Raw genomic sequence first — 18,760 nt, 5'->3', positions numbered from 1 at the left:
TACCTGGAAGGAAAACGAATTAATGCCATTAGAAAAATACTTGCCTGGCTTAATACTGTACTATACTTTACCTGATTAACTTGATTCTGGAGAGATGTTAGGAGGCCTTCTCGTTGTTCATCTTGTCCCTTAAGGCAGGTAAGGACCAGTGAGAGGAATGGCTGTTGACTCAGAAGAGACATACTATAAAGGAAGTAATAACAACAGATCTAGTTAGAAAGAATGCATTACTTCCTGTGCAGCATTGATTTCTTGCCCTGGGGTTATTGGCTCTTATTTATTTTACTACTGGAAAATGGAGAGGAGGAGTAAATAGCCAAAGACTACTTGAAAAGTTAAATCACATCTCTACTAATAAGATTAAAAGCCACTGTAATGCTTCTAAATAATTTAATATTCTCTTTCCCTTGAAGACTTTCCCCAAACTAGGATAAATTCACAACTGCAGATGAGTGTGTAGGGGGAATGCCAGGAGAGGAGAATTTGTAGTTGACATCAGTAAGCTGCATTTAAACACACACATCAGAAGAAATATCACCGCATACACAGAATAAAATAAAAAATTTCCCTCACAAAAAACTTATTTTAGGGTACAGAAAACAGGCCTATATGATTGTTCTGCTTGTTTTATTTCTACCTCTTTCCTCAAGACCAAACAGTGGGGTATTTATTGGTAGAGCTAAGATTAGCACCTGGGTTTGAGGACTTCAAGGACAGTGACATCTAGTGACCTGCAGGGCACAGCTCAACCACATTCCACAGCCTCCACTGGGAAAGGGGTTTTAAGACATTTGAGAGAAATTCCATTTTACATTGGCATTTTATAAAGATGTTTTTCAATTATTAGAGAACAACAAATCATATTGACAGACTAACTGCTATACTGGAAAGAAAATTTTCTTGAGAGATCGAGGCCAAATATTTCAATCTGTTTCATTTTACACCAGCAAAACTGAGAGAGACTGACTAGGAAACAGCCATCTTGAAACTTTGTAATACCATCTGTCCTCTCTGTGACAAGTGAAGCAATGTTCATACACTCACATGTCAGCAGATAAACTTTGAGAATTAAATGAAGTCATCTGGTTGGTTAACTAATGCTGGCAAAGATGCCAAAAAATTCAGGTCACAAACAAAATATACGCAAATCGAGGTCTCTACCAAAATGTGCCTTTATTTTAGAGCACAGGTTCAAAGCAGAGGACCTGGGTGCAAACCCCGGCTTTATAACTCCATAGCTGTGAGTCCTTAAGAAATGTACTTAATCTTTCAGTGCATCAGTTTCTTCATCTGTAAAAAGGGTATAATGAGAGCAACAACCACATACGATTGCTGAGAGATTTAAAAAGTTCAAGTATGTATGAAATGAATTTTATATAGAAATTGGCATTTCAAAAGAGGTCGATAATGGCAGCAACTAAAATATTACTAATTAGGGGACAAAAAACCTGTATGTTCAGAATTTTTTAAAAATAGAAGAAATTATCATTATTTCCCTTTACTTTTGTGGTGCTAAATTCATCACTGTTGTTTTGATCTTTCTCAGTGAGAGAGATGGTTTTTAAATAAAATTATTTCGTATCTTTTCTATGCCATAAAATAAAAGAACATTAAACTTGGTGGTTTATAAGTTTTAATATCCAGTCTAGAATAAGAGCCTTAAATTCTAAAAATATTAGAAACTATTTCAGGGTCCAACAAGACAGAATTACAAATAATTGTACGTATTTTAAACATAAATAAACATAAACATAAATAAAACATAAATACCTAAGTAATCAAAAAATGAAAATCAAAAAAAATACTGAGAAGTCAGTATTTTTAACAGTTCAGCTGTGATATGGGTATATAGGCAGAACTTAGAATGAGTGTAGTAAATATTATAACCTTGAACTTTTTTAGGAATAGCACCTTGCCTAGCAAAATATTTTCAACTCCACTTAAGAACAAAATTTCAGTAGATGTGGGGGTACAGTGACCATGTATGTTTGCAGAATGTTAGATTTTCTCAATTGTTCTTGAGAATCTTACAGAAAGAGACACACCTTCCAGCCATACCTTTTCTGTTTTTGTCTGTCTCTTTCCTTTTTTGAAGAAGAACCCAAGTGCTGTCCCTTCTCTAGTTCCTCCCCGGCAGCTTTCAGTACTCGTCCTTGCACAGATGTCGGCAGCCTGGCAATGAGGGGGGCTACCAGCCATACACCCCTGCGTTCAGAGGAACTAAAATCAGAAACAGGTGTTACACCCAAGGAGACATCCTTTTTCTCTGCTCCCAGAATCATAACAGAAACTCCACTGTAAAAGTTATACACACCAGATATACTGCTTACTCTAAAATTTGCCTTTTATTTCTATATTATCTTTCCTCTTGTCAAGTAGTGGATATGTGCACACACTTTCCATTCACACTTACAGAAGGCAATAAAAGATGTGGTTCTGGGAGGATACTATAACTAAGCTTTAAAAAAATCTATTAAAGTGCTTTTCAAGGATTCTGGCTCTCTGATTAATAACAGTCCTTTTGCCCAACAAGCAATAATACACATTTCTGCTATGGTTAAGATATGAAATGTTCTGATTATGTTTAAGCATACTAATAATCAATTTCTACAGTGTTAGAATTCACTAGTTATACTTTACACCAAAATGATGAAATACAAGTTAATCTGCCCTTTCAGGATTATCATTTGTGCAAAACTGCCAATTAATAAACAAGACAGAAAAACGTGTTTCCTATATAATCAGTACCACAGAACAGAGTAGCCTCAGTAGGCACTAAAGTAATTAATCCATCCTGAATGTCACCTGTGGTTCCAAGGAGTCTCGGCCTGATTAACTTAATATTTAGAACACTGAGACATCATCCACCTTATTAAATACTGATAACTGACACCAGTAATTATTTTCTTTACATTCCTGCAGCCTTATTTAAAAAAATAACTGCACGGTGCAAATAAAACGCACTGTTACATGTGAAAAGTTAATAATAGCCTAAGACAACTATAGAAAAAAATACCTTAGCAAGGTCTTTATTCCATTCTGTCTCGTGCTAGTATCAGTACTACCGATCCCGCTTGGGTGGAAGAGGCCCACGCCGGAATTGGAGGAGTTGTTGTTAAGGTCTGCAGACTGCTGGAATACCTCTATGGTTGCCTTTGCAATGTTGTCCAGCAAGTTGTTCATTTCAGCTACCGAGCCAGAGCCCTAGAATCAGACAGAAGAAAACTAGCATGCATGTTTTACTTTATCCTCAAACATCAACATAGTTTTGCGTTTCATAAAAGTGTATACACATACATGCTTTCAATATATACTCACAGGGTCCTTCAGGCACTGTTTAATCATTAACTGAAGTTCTAGCCAGGACTGCCTCAGTGTCCACTGCTCAAGATTCTGGGGAAGATAGAAAGAATTAAGACATTAGGAGTGGACAGGCCCAGCGGCTCAGGTGGTTGGAGCACTATGCTCCTAACTCCGAGGTCACCTGTTCGATTCCCACATGGGCCAGTGGGCTGTACCCTCTACAGCTAAGACTGTGAACAACAGCTCTCCCTGGAGCTGGGCTGCTGTGAGCAACTGGAGGTCTGCGTGAGCTGTCTCGGCTGCCGTGGGCTACTGTGTGCTGCCGTGTCAGCTTGAACTAGAGGGGGCGGGCAGGGGGAGGCGAAAGAAGGGGGAAATAATCATATATAATAAAGCGATGTATAGGGATTCCCCCGCTTTTCAAAGCTTCACGTTCCGCCACTTCGTTTTTATGAAAGACCTATTTCAGTATCTGTTTTCGCTAACCTAAAGCAATCCAAAGAGGATTTTTGCTTTTACAAAAAATAAATAAAATAAAATGAAAAGGCAAAAAGTGAAAACAGCATTTGCTGTGGAGCGAGCTGTCACAGAGGCAGTGAGCACCCCAAGCCGCACGGTGGCCCTACCAAGCTCTTTCCCAGGGAGCCACACTCAGTATCTCGGCTTCAAACTATCACAGCTTTGAACCATGTCTGTGAGCATCTCTGCTTTATTTGGTTTAGGTTGTGCATTCATTAGCAAGATGTGCCCTAAGTAATCAGAAAAGCCTGAGAGAGTTTTTAAGAGTGTTACTACACTTAACTAGAAGTAATTCAGCATTTTGATTGTGAATGAAATAAAGACATAGTGCGTACGTGAAATTTTGGGTTTGGGAATGCTCAAAAATTTTTCCATATAAATTAATGGTAAATGTTTCTTCGCTTTACAAAAGATTTAGCTTCCAAAAGGTTTCATAGGAACATTCTAATTTTGGATACTGGAGGAAACTTGTATATGGCTCGAAAGGCTTCTAAGTCTTTATACATATTGATAATAGACACAAATAAATGGCAGCATTATACAAAAATGTGACTTACCCCATGGGCACTGGAAATAAATAAGACAGGCATTTCTTATGTCAAAATATACTCATCTATCCAAAATGATTTCAATCTTTTCTGAATAAGATATTTAAGAGCATCGCCCAACAAAGCTTATTTTTCATGTAAATATGGTACTGGCTTAAAACACTGATATTTCTGTAATGACTGTATACTATTTGCAGTACCGACATCTATCCAGCAAGAAAGTGTGGCGATAGCACAGAAAATCACAAAGAATGTGTCACATGACAAAAACACAGTCTTTAAACTATTGTCACTCACCTGAAGAATGCGTTTAATGTGCTGTCTTTGCAGGTTGTCCCCCTCGGTACACTCTTTAATGCCATGAGGATAACAGATAAGCTGCAATAACTTCTGTGCTTGCATATTGGAAAGCACAGGGTCCAATATAAGCTCTTTGTCTGTGCATAATCTTTCAGGTTCTTTTAAGCAATGTTCTCCTACCCATTCCTAAAAATAATACAGCAGTTAGACTGGCAGGCTTGGACGTTTTATGTGGATATGTAATACATACTAGGTTTATGGCAGACAATGGAAGAGGAAGAAAGCTTCCAATTAATAAAACAGTACACAGAAAAAGTAGGTGGTAAAAGTTTGAAAAACAAAAGTTCTAGTACTTTAACTTCTTAAAAATACAAAGTAAAACCTTGGCCAAAGAAAATTTTTTTAAAATATAGGCAAAACGAGAAAAATCTAAGGAAAGTAAAGGAAATATTGGTATGTGTTTTCAATTGGAAAACGAGTCCTTGCTCTAGGGTCTGTTTTGTAATCAGTTTTTTTCAACTTGCTCACACAAGGGCAATGATTCTATATTATAATACAGCTTCATCATTTTTAGGGAATGCATTATACTCTTGACTAGAACATAGTACAACATTCAGAAATTTATCTTCCTGTGTCATATAATTATAAATAATGTCACCATGATAAACAAATATTTGTGCACATCTCTTCTCCGTACAATTATTTCCTTAGGGTAATTTCACAGACGTGCAACTGCTGGGTCAAGGACTATAGAAAAACTTGAGGGCTTTTGACACATACGGCTATTTGACCTCTGGAGAGTTTCTACCAATTTAAATTCCTATCGCCTTTTCTTCATCATTTTTTTCAAAGGAAGTCTCTTATACTAAAAGAGGTAAGAAATCATCAACTGTGCCAGAGCCCTACTGGAACCCAGATCTGTTTCAAATGAAACTTGTTTCTTAACGACTTACTAACAGGTGACTCAATACTGGTTGGTTGTCCTTTAAAATCACCCAGGAAGCTTGTTAAAATTCCAAAGCCCAGGCAGCACATCAGATGAATTAAGTCACTCTTAGGCAGCGGGACCCAGATATCAGTCATTTTTTAAGGCATCAAAATTGTTTTTAACTCCCCAGGGGATTCCAACGTGCACTCACAACTGGGAACCAAAGCACAGCTCAGTACCCTTTTAATACCTACATAAATATTTAGCTGATTTTAACTATGGTTACCATATTCCTTAATAAAAACGTGACCCTGGCAACATTATTGTCTATAGGAAAGTGAGAAAGAGAATATATGGTATGTCATGGGTTTTTTTTGTTTTTTTTGTGTGTTTTTTTTTTTAATAAGAAAGGAGAAATTAACAAAAAAAAAAAAAAAAAAAAGGAAAAGTTAAACCGGAAAATAATGAAATTGATCACCTAGCATGGGGAGAGACAAAGGGTGGAAAGGTTAAGGGAGAGAGGATACATCTCTGAGTACACCTTTCTGTATAGTTACATAATAATGTAAACACTTAGTGCAGATCTTCAACTCCTTTTAAAAGGAGGCTTGTTTGTCCTAGTGGAATAGGTCCCGCAATTCTGGAATTACTGCAGGTGTACTGCAGAATTCAGCAAATGAGGAAAGAGGTTGGTGTTGCTGGGAATCAGGGTTCTGACTGTGGAAGGTGACATTATATGCAGTGGGGGCTGCAAAGAACTCTGTGGGGCTGGATTGGAATTGGAGGTATCAGTATGAACTCATGATTCACACACACACATTTATGTATGAATAACATCTAGATCTCCTTTTTTTCTTAGCTCTGTCTGCTGAAAGGGCCTAGAAGCAAAGAGCACACATAGTACCCCGATCTTGGTTTATAAACACCATCCTCTACTAAAGATGACCAGGGTGCCTTGGAGGAATGAGTAATTCCAGGTCTGGGGCAGGGAAAGTACGAAAGGAGCTAGAAAGTTTTAAACAAAGAAAAGAAAAAGAAAAGATGGTGATGTGTCAAAATAACACAAGAGCTGGCATGTAAAGATTTGCACAGGAAATATCTAGAACAGTTTGCACATGAAAATAGCTAAGGACAGTACATTACAATCTATAAGGAAAGTAAATAAATATAAATAAGAGTAGGCTCTTCCTTAGTTAAGAATGCAAATTGATAATTGTGGAGGGAGTGGAGGAGTTAGGAGGAAAAAAGTCACCACTTTGCAGCCATCATAGTCAAGACTGGTTTGAATAAGAATCACAATGGAAGCTCTGTGGGAGGTGAGACAGTTTGGTGAGGAGCAGAATATCCGCACTGTCTTCAAGTGTCTCCCTAAAGACCGTTTATTCATTTCAAGGGAAAACATGATAATTATACAGTAGAGGAATCTTGAAACTGTACAATGGAGACATCTTGATCAAAATTAACATCGCCAATGAGGGGCAAATGGACATCATGTGCCTTCAGATGTGATTACCTGAGAGGAACACATTACGTCTGTAGTATCTTGGCCAGGAAGGCATAATCTGAAGCTAATCTACAGGAAACTTCAGACAAATCCAACATTATTGGGACAACTGACAAAATTGGAATGTGGCCTATAGGTGAGAAAAAAATTACTGTACCAATGCTAAATTTCCTGATTTTTGATAACTGTAGTTTGGCTATACTAATAAATAAAAGCTGACATATTAAAAAGTAAAAAAGAATAATGAATGCCATCTACTCTCGACTGGTTCAGCAAAAAATTTTTAAGTTATATGTACCCACATTTACACACACAAATCGAATTATAAAGCAAAAGTGGCAAAACGTAAAAAGTTAGTGAATCTAAAGGATATACCAGAGTTCTTTATCATTACTGCATCTTTTCAGCAAATTTGAAATTATTTAAAATTAAAGTTAGCAGGAAAAGAAGTACCACCCATGTACAAGTTTCATACAATAGTGAGAATCTCTCTCCAACATAACAATTACAGATTCAGAGTAAAAAGGCAAATTAAATCTGAATACCTGTTGACAGATGGTCCTCAGTACATATCTAGCATATTCTCTCAAATTGGCAGTTTCTATGGAAATGCTTTTCCCACAGGATTTTGAATTTTGTGAGGCAGCCCAGATATCATCAGCATTCCCATCACGCCGTAAAGTCCTCATGGTGAAGTCATCATTCTTTAAAGAGCTGACATTGTTATTGCCAATTTTGGCATCTCCTAAATAACAGAATCACAAAAGCAAAATCATACAACTTCAAAATATTGCCAAATATCTGAGAAGTACATAAAGCACACTTTCAGGGGTTTAAAGGCTGTGAGTGGTATCATTATTGCATGGCCAGTTGTTCAGCAATAGTGAAAATGGATCAAGAGAATAAATGAGAAAACCCAGAGAAGTGTCATCAGACATGAAAAAAAAAAAAAAAGAGCAAGTTCAAGACTCAAGCCTTTTGTTTACAGAATTAAGTATGCTTTCACCGAACTTGAAAAAGACCATATGAATCATACTTAATAATCACAGAACATTGATTTCACCAATATTTCAAGCACAAATGTATTCAAATGAATTTGACTTATAGACAAGGAAAAAATGGGTTACTCACCCTTCTAGATGTCCCTTTTCCATTTCTTCTCTTACAATGACTTATTTTTTTATCCATAGGTCAAGAGAAAAGTTTTGCCTTAGCCCACCTTACTATCAACTTCTTGACAAGAGAGATTTATTTCCCTGGGAATGGAAAAGGGCAATGCATACTAAGGAAGCCCTGGAAAATAGGGCATTCATTGAATAACCCATGTCTTTCACTTTCCTCTCTGCAAACATCCAAATTAGAAAATTTCACCTAATCAATCTCTAATATACTCAAGTGAAATGAAGCTCAGGAAAGTGCTTTCCTCATAACAAAGTTCTAGGGAAAAAATGAGCAGAATGGTTGAGTATCCAAAAATGAGAAATCTTCTCTAGCTGTGAAAGACAAGTAATTGTGATTTTAAAGGCAAAAGAATAAAATAATTTGGTAATAAAGATTGCCAAATGACATCAGAGCCTCCAAACTTTTGCCTGTTTACCCGCAGGATCATAAGTCTTGGGCGAGAAAATTTCCTGAAACCAACAAATGGGTTTAGAGAAGGCCTTCCCTGCCTCAGTGTGAGCAAAACCAAGCCCAGGTCAGTGCAAAAAGCCTCTTAAAACTCACAGGTCAACCAAGAAAAACTTTTGACTCTGCTTTTGAGAAATCAGAATGGCTTACTGAATATTTACTTATGAAACAGTTAAGAGAAGGGGAGGAATAAACAGAACATTTCAACTCATCAATATCTTACTATATATCATCATACATTGCTCATTAAAATATACATATAAGGAATACCAATTTCACTTCACCCACAGGAGTTTATTTAACTCAACAGAGTTCTTCAGAAGCTGAAAGAAAGACCAAGTTGTACATGTATCAAAGTTTAGCATGCTTTCTCCAACCTTTGGTAATACAAGCAACTATTTTTACACCTTAATTTAAACGAGTAGAGAAATTAGAGACCGAATTCTATAAAACAGTCTCATCTCCCTAACTCAAAACAGATCCTGCTGGATAGGACTTGAGAGAACATTGTTTAGGACATGGTGAGGTAGATAAATTCAAACTTCTACAAAAACAAAAACAAAGAAACAAAGACCTCTGCCAGTCCCAGACTAGAAGATCCTCAGTCGGTTTAGATGTTAGGATGACAGGGGTCTTGGAGGCTGTTCCAAAACCTCCTGCAATCATAGAGACGACAGAACAAAGGGTGTTCAGTGATCGCCTCTTCCAAGGCTCTGCTCACATTCAACTAGCCTGATCCTGACTTCTCAGACCTGAAGATCCCTCCAAAGCTCAGAAAGCTGTATAATCTACCAAGAACTAAGGCCAACTAAAAAGGCGAAGGAAAAGCAATCAGGGGAAAAAGAACTGCTAATTATGCATGGATATTAAACTATGGTTATTTGGATATTTAGAGAGGTCGGCAAATTTTACCTGGGACTGAACCAGTCCTCCAAACCAAAGGGACAATGTCTACACTGCACTCATCTTGGTTTCTGCCATTAAAATGTCTGTAACTTATGCAGCCATACTTCCCACGTTAATTTACTGAAAACCTCCTATTTAGTTTTTCTGGTGGACATTAGAGATACTAGAGTAAGAAAGTAAGTCCCTGACTTCATGGGCTCCACGTTTATTAAGAAGACTTGACCAGCCATCTTTCCTTTCAAACATCATCGGAGTAGAGCAATGTTACTCACTAAATGACCATTTAATGTCGGCTGCATGAAACCACAAGCTCCTAAACTCAGAGGAAGGCTGCAGCCCTCCAAGGGACTCTACCTTTCCCTTTTTACTATAAACTTTGGAAGCTTTTAATAGTAATATTGCATCTATGCATATGTATGTATATTTGTGTGTACATGTATGTATATATAGAGAGAGGGTGCCAAAAAAACGTATACACATTTTCAGAAAGAAAAAAATCTGTATGAAAATTGTAATACTCAATATATACCTAAAACAAAAGATAAATACAAGTCATGTATATACATTTTTTCACACCCCTGGTGTGTCTGTGTGTATATATGTATATATATATTTTTTCTTTTTTAGGTGAACTTTTAATAATTTGTTTTATGACAATCTGCTTTTCCTTCCTGGCGTCACCAAATCACACTTCTGAAGTAGGAGTATAAAGGGACAGAGTACATTCTCAAACATGTTCTTTAAGACTTATCTAAAACAATTCCTATCTACTCAGTAATTTCTGTTCTAATCAAAGGGGGTTCCTTTAGAACATTGAGATAACTTTTGTTTAGTCAAGGGCAAAAGAGGGTACTGGAAGTTAGAATTAGTGTGATAAAGGCTTCTCATGATCCAAATCCTAACTGATTTAAAGAATAAAAATGTATAAGGTATTGCATTGTAAAAAACAAACAGAAAACCCCAGAAAAGGCAATACTACTACTCCAGTCTCTAGTAGAATATGTACCGAAAAGGATATGAAAAAATATCTGGGATATTATAAATTTAAAAAATTATGCTATCTAATAGTGATTTATCACTGATATCAATTATCATTACAATTATCACCTGATTCGTGAAAAAACTGAAGTAGAAGGACATGAACTTGTTCAGGATCACAACGGAAGCAGAAATACTAAGATGAAAACCCAGGTTTTGTGGTGTTTTACTCCTGAAATACAGTATGAACTTTAACCCTTCAGTTAGATCACACAGTCATCTTGCGCCCATCACAAAGTGTGACTTATGCCAAGAAACAAAGGCAAAACAACCCAGGGGGTCTGAGGTTCTATCTTACATCAGAATCAGACAACTGGCAGTTAAAATGCCGCCAAAAAAAGGATTATATTTAAATTCCCCCAGAGTCCTCGGAGTCAAAATGAACTTGGACTTAGGGGAAAGCCAACTACTTTTTCCAGGAGAACAAACAAATAATAATAATAATAAATTTCTAATGCTATTAGAGTTAAACCTGAATACAAATGATCTTGCCTCCATTTCTTGTGATTAACCGAGCTTAGCTCCAGGACAGTCTTACCAAGCATCATAATTGCTTTTAAAACAGCAAACACAGCTCCCACTTCGATGCTGTTGTGTGCAGCAGCTAAGAGGTGTCTATCACAAGATGATCTGATTCCGGGGCAGGGTTTGCCTGTAACAACAGCAACAAGCCTTTAATCGTCCAGCCCCCATCAACAGTTTCCTGCAACCATTTACCAGCAGCAGGCCCTCTCATTGCTAGGCTGTGGGCGCCTCGTGGCCATTAGCCAGCTTTAACTGATGCTTCATGGATTCACTAAGAAACACTGCCAGTATTCCTTACTTAACCTTTGCTTTTTAATTACTAAAACAATGTCTTTGTTCCTTACAGAGACGTGCCAAAAACATTAGAAGGATTTTCATCCACTTAGTGTGACTGTCTCACACACACCCACACACACCCCGGCAGGGAAATGATCTTTAAGGAACAGACGTCACTAACACCGCTGGATTTCTTACCTTCTTCTTTTTACCTCAGTAAAAGGATAAATGAATCACCACTGCCCTAAGCGGCTATGGTATGTTTATAACCATCACACACAGTGTGTGAGAGGATCACGCTGCCCATCAGCAGGACTTGGCCTAAGAGCAAAAGTATTTTTATTGTTCATTAACTCTGGATTTGAGTGTCTCTGTACATCCTGACATTCCATAAATGAAAGCTGCTGACAGCCCTCTGAACGGATTATCGCATTCCTTCATCACCCCGAAGTGAGCCCACCAAAATCAGGCAGGAAATCACAGAATGGACAGCCTACTTGGTCCTGTTAGAACCCACAGCTCCAAATGAAAGCACCGTCAGAGCTTTGCCAGCAGTCAGCTCACCAGTCGCTTGAGGCAATACGCAGGCCTGGGGCGCTCGGAAAAGGTGGAGCAGGAGTCGGCAGGTCACCCTCGCCCCTGGCTCGGCGTCCGCATCTCCACAAGCTGGGAAAGGACGATTGAAAGAGCAAGTTCTAACAAATTCAAGAACATGTCTTCAGGTGTTCCATTAGGCTAAACTTTCTGGGATCATTCAGATAAATGCTCCTTATGGTAAAAAGGAAGGAGCCGGCTGTGCTTTTCGGAGAAACCCGAGTTCAAGTGCTGCCTCAAAAACAGGTACTAAACATAGTAGTTTCCAGCTTTTTCCACAGAGATCCGTGTTACTTTCTTTGTCTGGAACAACACTTAACAATTCGACCATCTTTACCATGATGCCACACCCCTGCCCAGCGCATGTACCTTTAAATATTACTCTCACTGTGTTTCCTTAGTTAGAAACCAGCCCAAGACAATGGTCAAATAACAAACGCCGTGTGGGCTGCTGCCTTACCTGCTGCGAGGAGAGAGGGGAGTGCCACGTGCTGCACGACGTCCTCCAGGGAAAAACACTGTCGTGCTATCAGAATAGCAATGAAAGTAGCTAATGAATCATGGAATGAAAGGTCACTCACCTTCAAGAAAAACATTGACATGTTTTAATAACTAACACCCTCTTAAGTAATATCTAAGATTAACATCTAAGAGAATGTAGGCAACACCAATAAGATCTCAAATCCCAAAATGAACCAACAGAGTGAAATGACAACTGATAGTAACTATTGTCCTCTAGGCCTATTTCTCCTTTATAAGACAAAGAATGAGGTTTACCCCCATCCCGATGCTGTAAAAAGAGACTGAACTCTATCTTGAATACATGTACTTGAAAAAGAAAATAACAAAAAGCAAAATCAAGAAATCCCTAAAAGATGTAGCAGAAATAAACTTTTTTTGCAGAATGCTGTATTATCTGTCATTCAAGGGTAACCATTAGGAAGCAAAGAAAAACAAGTATTGGTAATGTTTTGATGTTCTTTGCAGGGATGAAAAATAAAGTGTCTTTGATATAATTAAATTAGTTTTAAAAACAATTCTGAAAATTTACAATTGCTCCTAAATTTAAAAAAGAGAGAAAGAAAGAAACAAGGACGGAAGTTCATTCATTCATAGTGAAACCTCTCTACCTTTACAGATCTCACAAGACTTTGGCAGACAATAATAATTAAAAAACAGCTATAATAGCGACCTCCATACTAAGTTGTAGTATACTCGTATGCCCGTGATTGTAGTTAGCAACCTACAAAGATCACCTCAATTAATATCACACACCATGAGATTCATACTATTATTAATTCCAATTTTATAGATGAGGGAACAAAGCAGACATAAAGTGTAACAAAAAGAACCAAGAGGTGAAGGAACAACGTTGAAAATGAAAATCTGGGTCTTTCCTGTCTGGAAAAGTAGGCCACACATAGGAGTTTTATATATATAAAATCTTTATATATATATAAAATTATATATATATAAAATTCCCACTCGAATGGAGTGGGAATATCCACCCAGTCTTGAGATATCAGAACTGGGAAGTAAATCTCCCACTGGGAGGTAGGTTTTAAAAATGTATAGAATTCTTCTAATTGTAAGATATATTAACATACAACATGGATTACTACAAGAAGTGATAGGCCAAAAATAGAGAAAGAATCAAGATGGATTTTTAAGACATTCACATAACATGCATGCAAAACGATATTTGTGGACATCAGTGATTTATAATCTCTTCATCACTTCCAGACACCATCACTAAGAAAGACTGAACACCCCAATGATTCGAAGCCTGCACATTCTTGTGCAACACAACAGAACCTGTTCTCAGAGTGCACCTTGATCTTAAAATAACAAAGTGGTTCTCTTCAGACCATAAACTGCTTTAGCTAAATTGTGTCCTGTGCCATGAGGAACCCAAGGCACTTCATAAAAACTGCAAACAAACAGCTCTGAAGAGACCATATATTAAAAAAATCTCAGCTAACAAACAAGGGAACTCTTGGCATCTCTGCTGTAGATTAAACTATTTTATTTCTTTTTTTTTTCCATTTACTTAATCCTTAGCAACCATACTCTGGTTTATTGTTTTTGGAGAAGGAAAAAATATAATATTTCAGTGAAAGGTTAAGTCAATTAAAAAAAATTACTCACTAACTAAATACTTAATTGCCCAGTTTAGTTTTTAAGTGAAAAAGAAAACTTACATCCACAGTGCAAAGTACATCATTAAAGCCCCACACGTGATTTGAAGAACAACAAAGAGCCTTCAGAACTCCCAGCCATTCTGAACTGAGAACAGTGCAGCAAGCTGTCAGCTCGGAGGAGAAATTGGCTATGTCGTTAATCCTAGAAAAAAGAAAAAAAGAATGCAGGTAGTAAAAAGTAGCAAAAGACAGATACTCACACGGGATATACTTAATGAACACATACTTCACTATCATCAAACAGGCCATTCATTTCTTGTATTCAAGGATATAATAAATACCCACTTGTCAAATAACCTAATAGAATCTTGACCAGAAGATAAAAGTAAATGGCTTCAAATGTTTTCTAATATAAATTTAATGCTGTTGAGCAATAAACATTAATCAGTACAGGTATGAATTATTGCATTTTTAGTTCTGTGAACAAATCTGACGTATAAATTTACATTTTTAAGGGCATCAAAATATTAAAGAAACTGTAATTTAGGTAGGCATAAATACAGTGTTTTCAAAATACAGGCATTTTTCTCTTTGTATTTTTATGTATATGTTGGCCCTCAGGTTAAGGAAATCACAGTACAGAGCAGAGGTAAACACAGGAAGAAAAGAATATGAAAAAAAGGGGGAAAAAAAAAAGCAAACATCCAAATGTCAGCCTAGGCAATGACTGAAGAGTGAATTTCAAAGTAACAACACAGCACAGCTGCATGTTTACTCATGCATGCCAGGGTAACTCGCTCACCTCCCGGCATCCTGGTGGCCCATACAGACATTCATGAGTGTATTGCAGACAAAGCTGTAGCGGTTGGCCGCGTTGTCACTAAGGATCTTGCCCAGCATTGAGTAGTTGATGCTCCGGGCTGAAGGATTCTCAATGAAATCCATCATGAAATCCGGATCCCATCGCAAGTTAGAATTTGCAGGCATCACATTATTATATATGGTTTGCTTAACTTTTGAACAGGCACTACTGAGGTTACAAGAAGAAGAGTTAAAAAAAACACACTAAAACTAAAACAACTGGACAGTAATTTTATTTAAGGACAGATTAAATGGCAGCAACTGTAATTAAATGTATTCTTAGAGAAGATTCACACGAGCTCCTCACTCCAACTCCGTAATAATCAGCACTGGGCACAGTGCCTGGAATGTAATATTACTCAACATAGTTGCTGAATGGATTGGAGAACACAAGGATAAGACATTTGGTTACTAATCTGAATCATTTTCTAAATTTTTTCCACATTCCACAAGCTCTCAAAATAAAAGAATTTAGTAAGGCTTCCAACAACTGTCTCTGAACAGTAGTTGCAAAGTGTTAATACTGAAGTATAAAAATAGATTATACAAAAGGAATAATTTGGCATTGCAGTCTTAATTATACATCCTGTAAAACTATTCCTCTACTTGCAGTGTGTCCAGGGGCGGTCCAGCTGAGCCACTCTGGGCACTGTACAGCTATGAACAAGAGCAGTTCACTCCCTGCCTGCAAAGAGTTTCCATTCCCGTAGGGGGTATGGATACTACACAAATTCAATGAGAGTGAAGAAACTATTATGTCATCTCTAAAACTTCCTCATATTCTGTTTCATAGCAGTACTAACGGATTTTCAAGAGGCTGGTCGAGCAGGTGAAAACAGTGCATACGCAGTGAGTTACAGCTGAATCAGATATAGACTATGGGAGTATCAGAAAGTAGCCTCTCCAATCCAGCTCTGCAGGTGGGGCTGACGGATGATCTGATTGCAAGCTCAGATTCCATATACACTCAGCTACTCTTGCCTACTTGCCATGGACAAGTTTATAAGCAACGTTCACCTTCTCTATTCAAGAGCTCGTTTATGCAGCAGAAAGTCTTCTTTTAGATGAAGATTTTGGCAGCAACTTTATTTGTGATAAAGGTGACTTCATCATGGCTTCCCTGCCCCATCTTCCCCAGCCCCCTAGTCTTGTGCACCTACAAACAGTAGCCAGGAATGAGTTCCTTAAAAATGGAAAAGCATATAAACAAGATTGTTTGCCCTACACTGCTGCCATTGCCAACTGCTTTACGAAAACAAATGGTTCAATGTTTAGCAAAATGTGGCTTCAGAGCTCCTCCTCCAGAATCATCTCTAGGGTGTGTGTTAGAAATAAAAGACTCCTGGGTCTCATTATAGGTTTACAGAATCTGTACGTTTAAAAGCTGTCCCAGGTAAATCTAAGTGCCAAATAATGCTGGAAGCAATGGTCCAGCAGAAAGGAGCAAAGCTACCCACTAAATGTCAGTAATTATAATCTTCTCCGTGATCTTTCTTTGTACATAACTCATGTAAAAACTCCTCAGGGCTCACTGAAGGATATGTGTTTGTAACCTGGTGTCATGACCTGTTCAAAATGATGGAAATGATGGTAGAGTCTTCAATGCTTTTACAATCTCCCTTTTTCCGTCTTAACTCTTACCACACTTTGTACTCAACTTTTCATTCATTCTCACTTAGCAATAGTTCTTAATTTGATCACTTTCCCCCTAAAAATGAAACAAAACCGAACTTTGTTTTCTGCTGTGTCCCTCCCTAATACCATAGCTGGTTTCCTCCACCTCCCCATACACTGAGTGTTGAGTGAAACAGACTTCTGCAAATAGTAAAGCATTGCCTCTTTTTTATTCAACTGCCCACATAATTCTAACAATCTATTCATGCCTGTCCTTAGAAACCAAAAGAATTCTGCTTTCTTTCTTAATTCTCGTAAGATTCAGCCCCTACTTTTCTATCAGCATGGAGACTTCCCTCGAGAGGATTCTCCTGCCTCCAGCCTGGAATGTGCAATTGTTTGGAACTCTATAGCTCATGGTGAAGTCTCCTCACCCCTCATCTCTAGGCTTCCTGTTTCCTTAATTATACTCTTTCCAGGTTAGCTTCTATGTTTTGATAAAAAGTTAGCTTCCACCTAGGTCACTCTCTATCTCTTTGTTGCAGGCATATATGGAATTAAGAAAATAAGTCAGGAATTTTCCTTTGAAGACTGTGTGTATCAGGAAAAAACTGATAAGAGGAATGAAAGCAACACACATGTGGGGGCCAAAATGACTTACATTCAAATCTAAGTTTCTTTATTTATGAACTTATGATGAGACACAATCATCTGTTGCTAGGAAAAATCATTTCTACTTCCTTGGATTGTTGGAAGGATTAAAGATCTCGATGGAGATAACGCTGCACAGCGCTTGACAGGCAGATATGATGTGATTAGTGCTCTAGGTCCCACAAATGTTCCTCTTTCACAACTTTTACATGATGTTTCAGATACAATTATTCAAATTGTTTTATTAGAAAAGCTCTCTACATATCCGGCTTTTGTTTTTTTAGTCTGAAACTACAAATAATGTCTGACTTCAAAGGTTCCCAAGAGAGCTGCATCTCCCTTCTTTACTTGAGGAAACAGTAGACAATGTCAGTTCTGTGAGGTGTCACTTTGCTGGTCCTAAGCAGCCCCTCAGTTCATTGCATATCCTAAATCTCTGCACATACAGTGGACATTACTTGAATTAACCCATTTGACTATCCTGCAGGAGCATAAGGGGTGAAATAGGCTATTGGGGTTTCCTCGGGAAGTTCACTGTTAAAAACATGGTGTTGCAAGAATCCAGTCACGTACGAGAACGCACTCTAAAAACTCTAACCTGAAACTGAAAGCTCTCTAAAGAAACAGCAGAATACAGGGTATTATTACAATGACGTAATTTCTGTGAAAAGATGCTTCCTAAGAGTCTCAAACGTTCCGTAGTTTGAAACCTAATTCATTTGATGAAGACATACTTTCACATTTTTTCCCCTATCAATACCATTAAAAGTATCATGATATTTTTGTATATATCTTTTATCCACAGCCTTTTTGCAGTGCCTACTATAAGCCAGACACTCTTCAAGGTACTGGGATACAGCTATGAAAAAAATAGAGTTTCTGCCTTCGTGAAACTTACACTCTAGGAATGAGGCAAACCATAAATAAATATATAATGTACCTGGGGTTAGTAAACGCTAAGGTTCAGAGAATCCCAGAGAGTGGGGGCGGGGGTGCTATTTAAAATAGGGTGGTCAGGGAGGTAGAGATGTGAACGAACTGTGGAAGTGGGCATGCAAGGCAGTGGGGGGCAACGTAACAAGAGAGTCAACAGCCAGTGCAAAAGCCTCAAGATGGGTGTGTATGGTGTTTAAAGACCAGTAAGGAGATCCACATGGTTCGAATGAGATGAACAGGGGATAAGAGATGGAAGAGAAAATCGGATCCAGCAGATCCTAAAGGCTAGGGAAACTCTTCGATTTTATTCTGAGTGGATTAGACACCATTGGAAAACTCCAAGCTATTCTTGTTTTAAAGGGATGACTTTAGTAGATATGTTGATAATATGCTCAGGAGTGTCAAAGGGGCAAACAAGGAAACCGGTTAGAGGGACTCTGCCCTCTGCAATGGTCTAACCAGAGATGACCATAGTAGTAGAGCAATG

General features: G+C 37.8%; 2 protein-coding genes across 13 annotated transcripts in view; one reads left to right on the top strand and one right to left on the bottom strand.

The window, feature by feature from the left end:
* Window positions 1–18,760, bottom strand: part of MED12L (mediator complex subunit 12L) — a 322,241-nt gene that overhangs the window by 53,011 nt on the left and 250,470 nt on the right. For 7 of the 10 annotated variants that reach the window (XM_081064322.1, XM_081064328.1, XM_081064329.1 and 4 more), the window contains 11 exons: window positions 15,014–15,241; window positions 14,272–14,413; window positions 12,531–12,651; window positions 12,041–12,142; window positions 11,214–11,327; window positions 7,648–7,847; window positions 4,668–4,856; window positions 3,319–3,393; window positions 3,017–3,204; window positions 2,059–2,220; window positions 72–183 (listed from right to left, as the gene is read on the bottom strand). In XM_081064322.1, the coding sequence (XP_080920448.1) occupies window positions 72–183; window positions 2,059–2,220; window positions 3,017–3,204; window positions 3,319–3,393; window positions 4,668–4,856; window positions 7,648–7,847; window positions 11,214–11,327; window positions 12,041–12,142; window positions 12,531–12,651; window positions 14,272–14,413; window positions 15,014–15,241 (1,633 nt within the window). The remainder of the gene's footprint in view (window positions 1–71; window positions 184–2,058; window positions 2,221–3,016; window positions 3,205–3,318; window positions 3,394–4,667; window positions 4,857–7,647; window positions 7,848–11,213; window positions 11,328–12,040; window positions 12,143–12,530; window positions 12,652–14,271; window positions 14,414–15,013; window positions 15,242–18,760) is intronic. The other 3 variants (XM_081064324.1, XM_081064326.1, XM_081064327.1) reach the window with 2 other exon arrangements.
* P2RY12 (purinergic receptor P2Y12) overlaps window positions 1–18,760 on the top strand; it is a 48,925-nt gene that overhangs the window by 6,343 nt on the left and 23,822 nt on the right. The gene's annotated exons all lie outside the window — the stretch shown is intronic.

The sequence above is a fragment of the Rhinolophus hipposideros genome, assembly GCF_964194185.1.
Source record: "Rhinolophus hipposideros genome assembly, chromosome: 2".
Lineage (NCBI taxonomy): Eukaryota > Metazoa > Chordata > Mammalia > Chiroptera > Rhinolophidae > Rhinolophus > Rhinolophus hipposideros.
The sequence above is the reverse complement of the archived record's forward strand: the minus strand, read 5'-3'. Positions and strand labels throughout refer to the sequence as shown.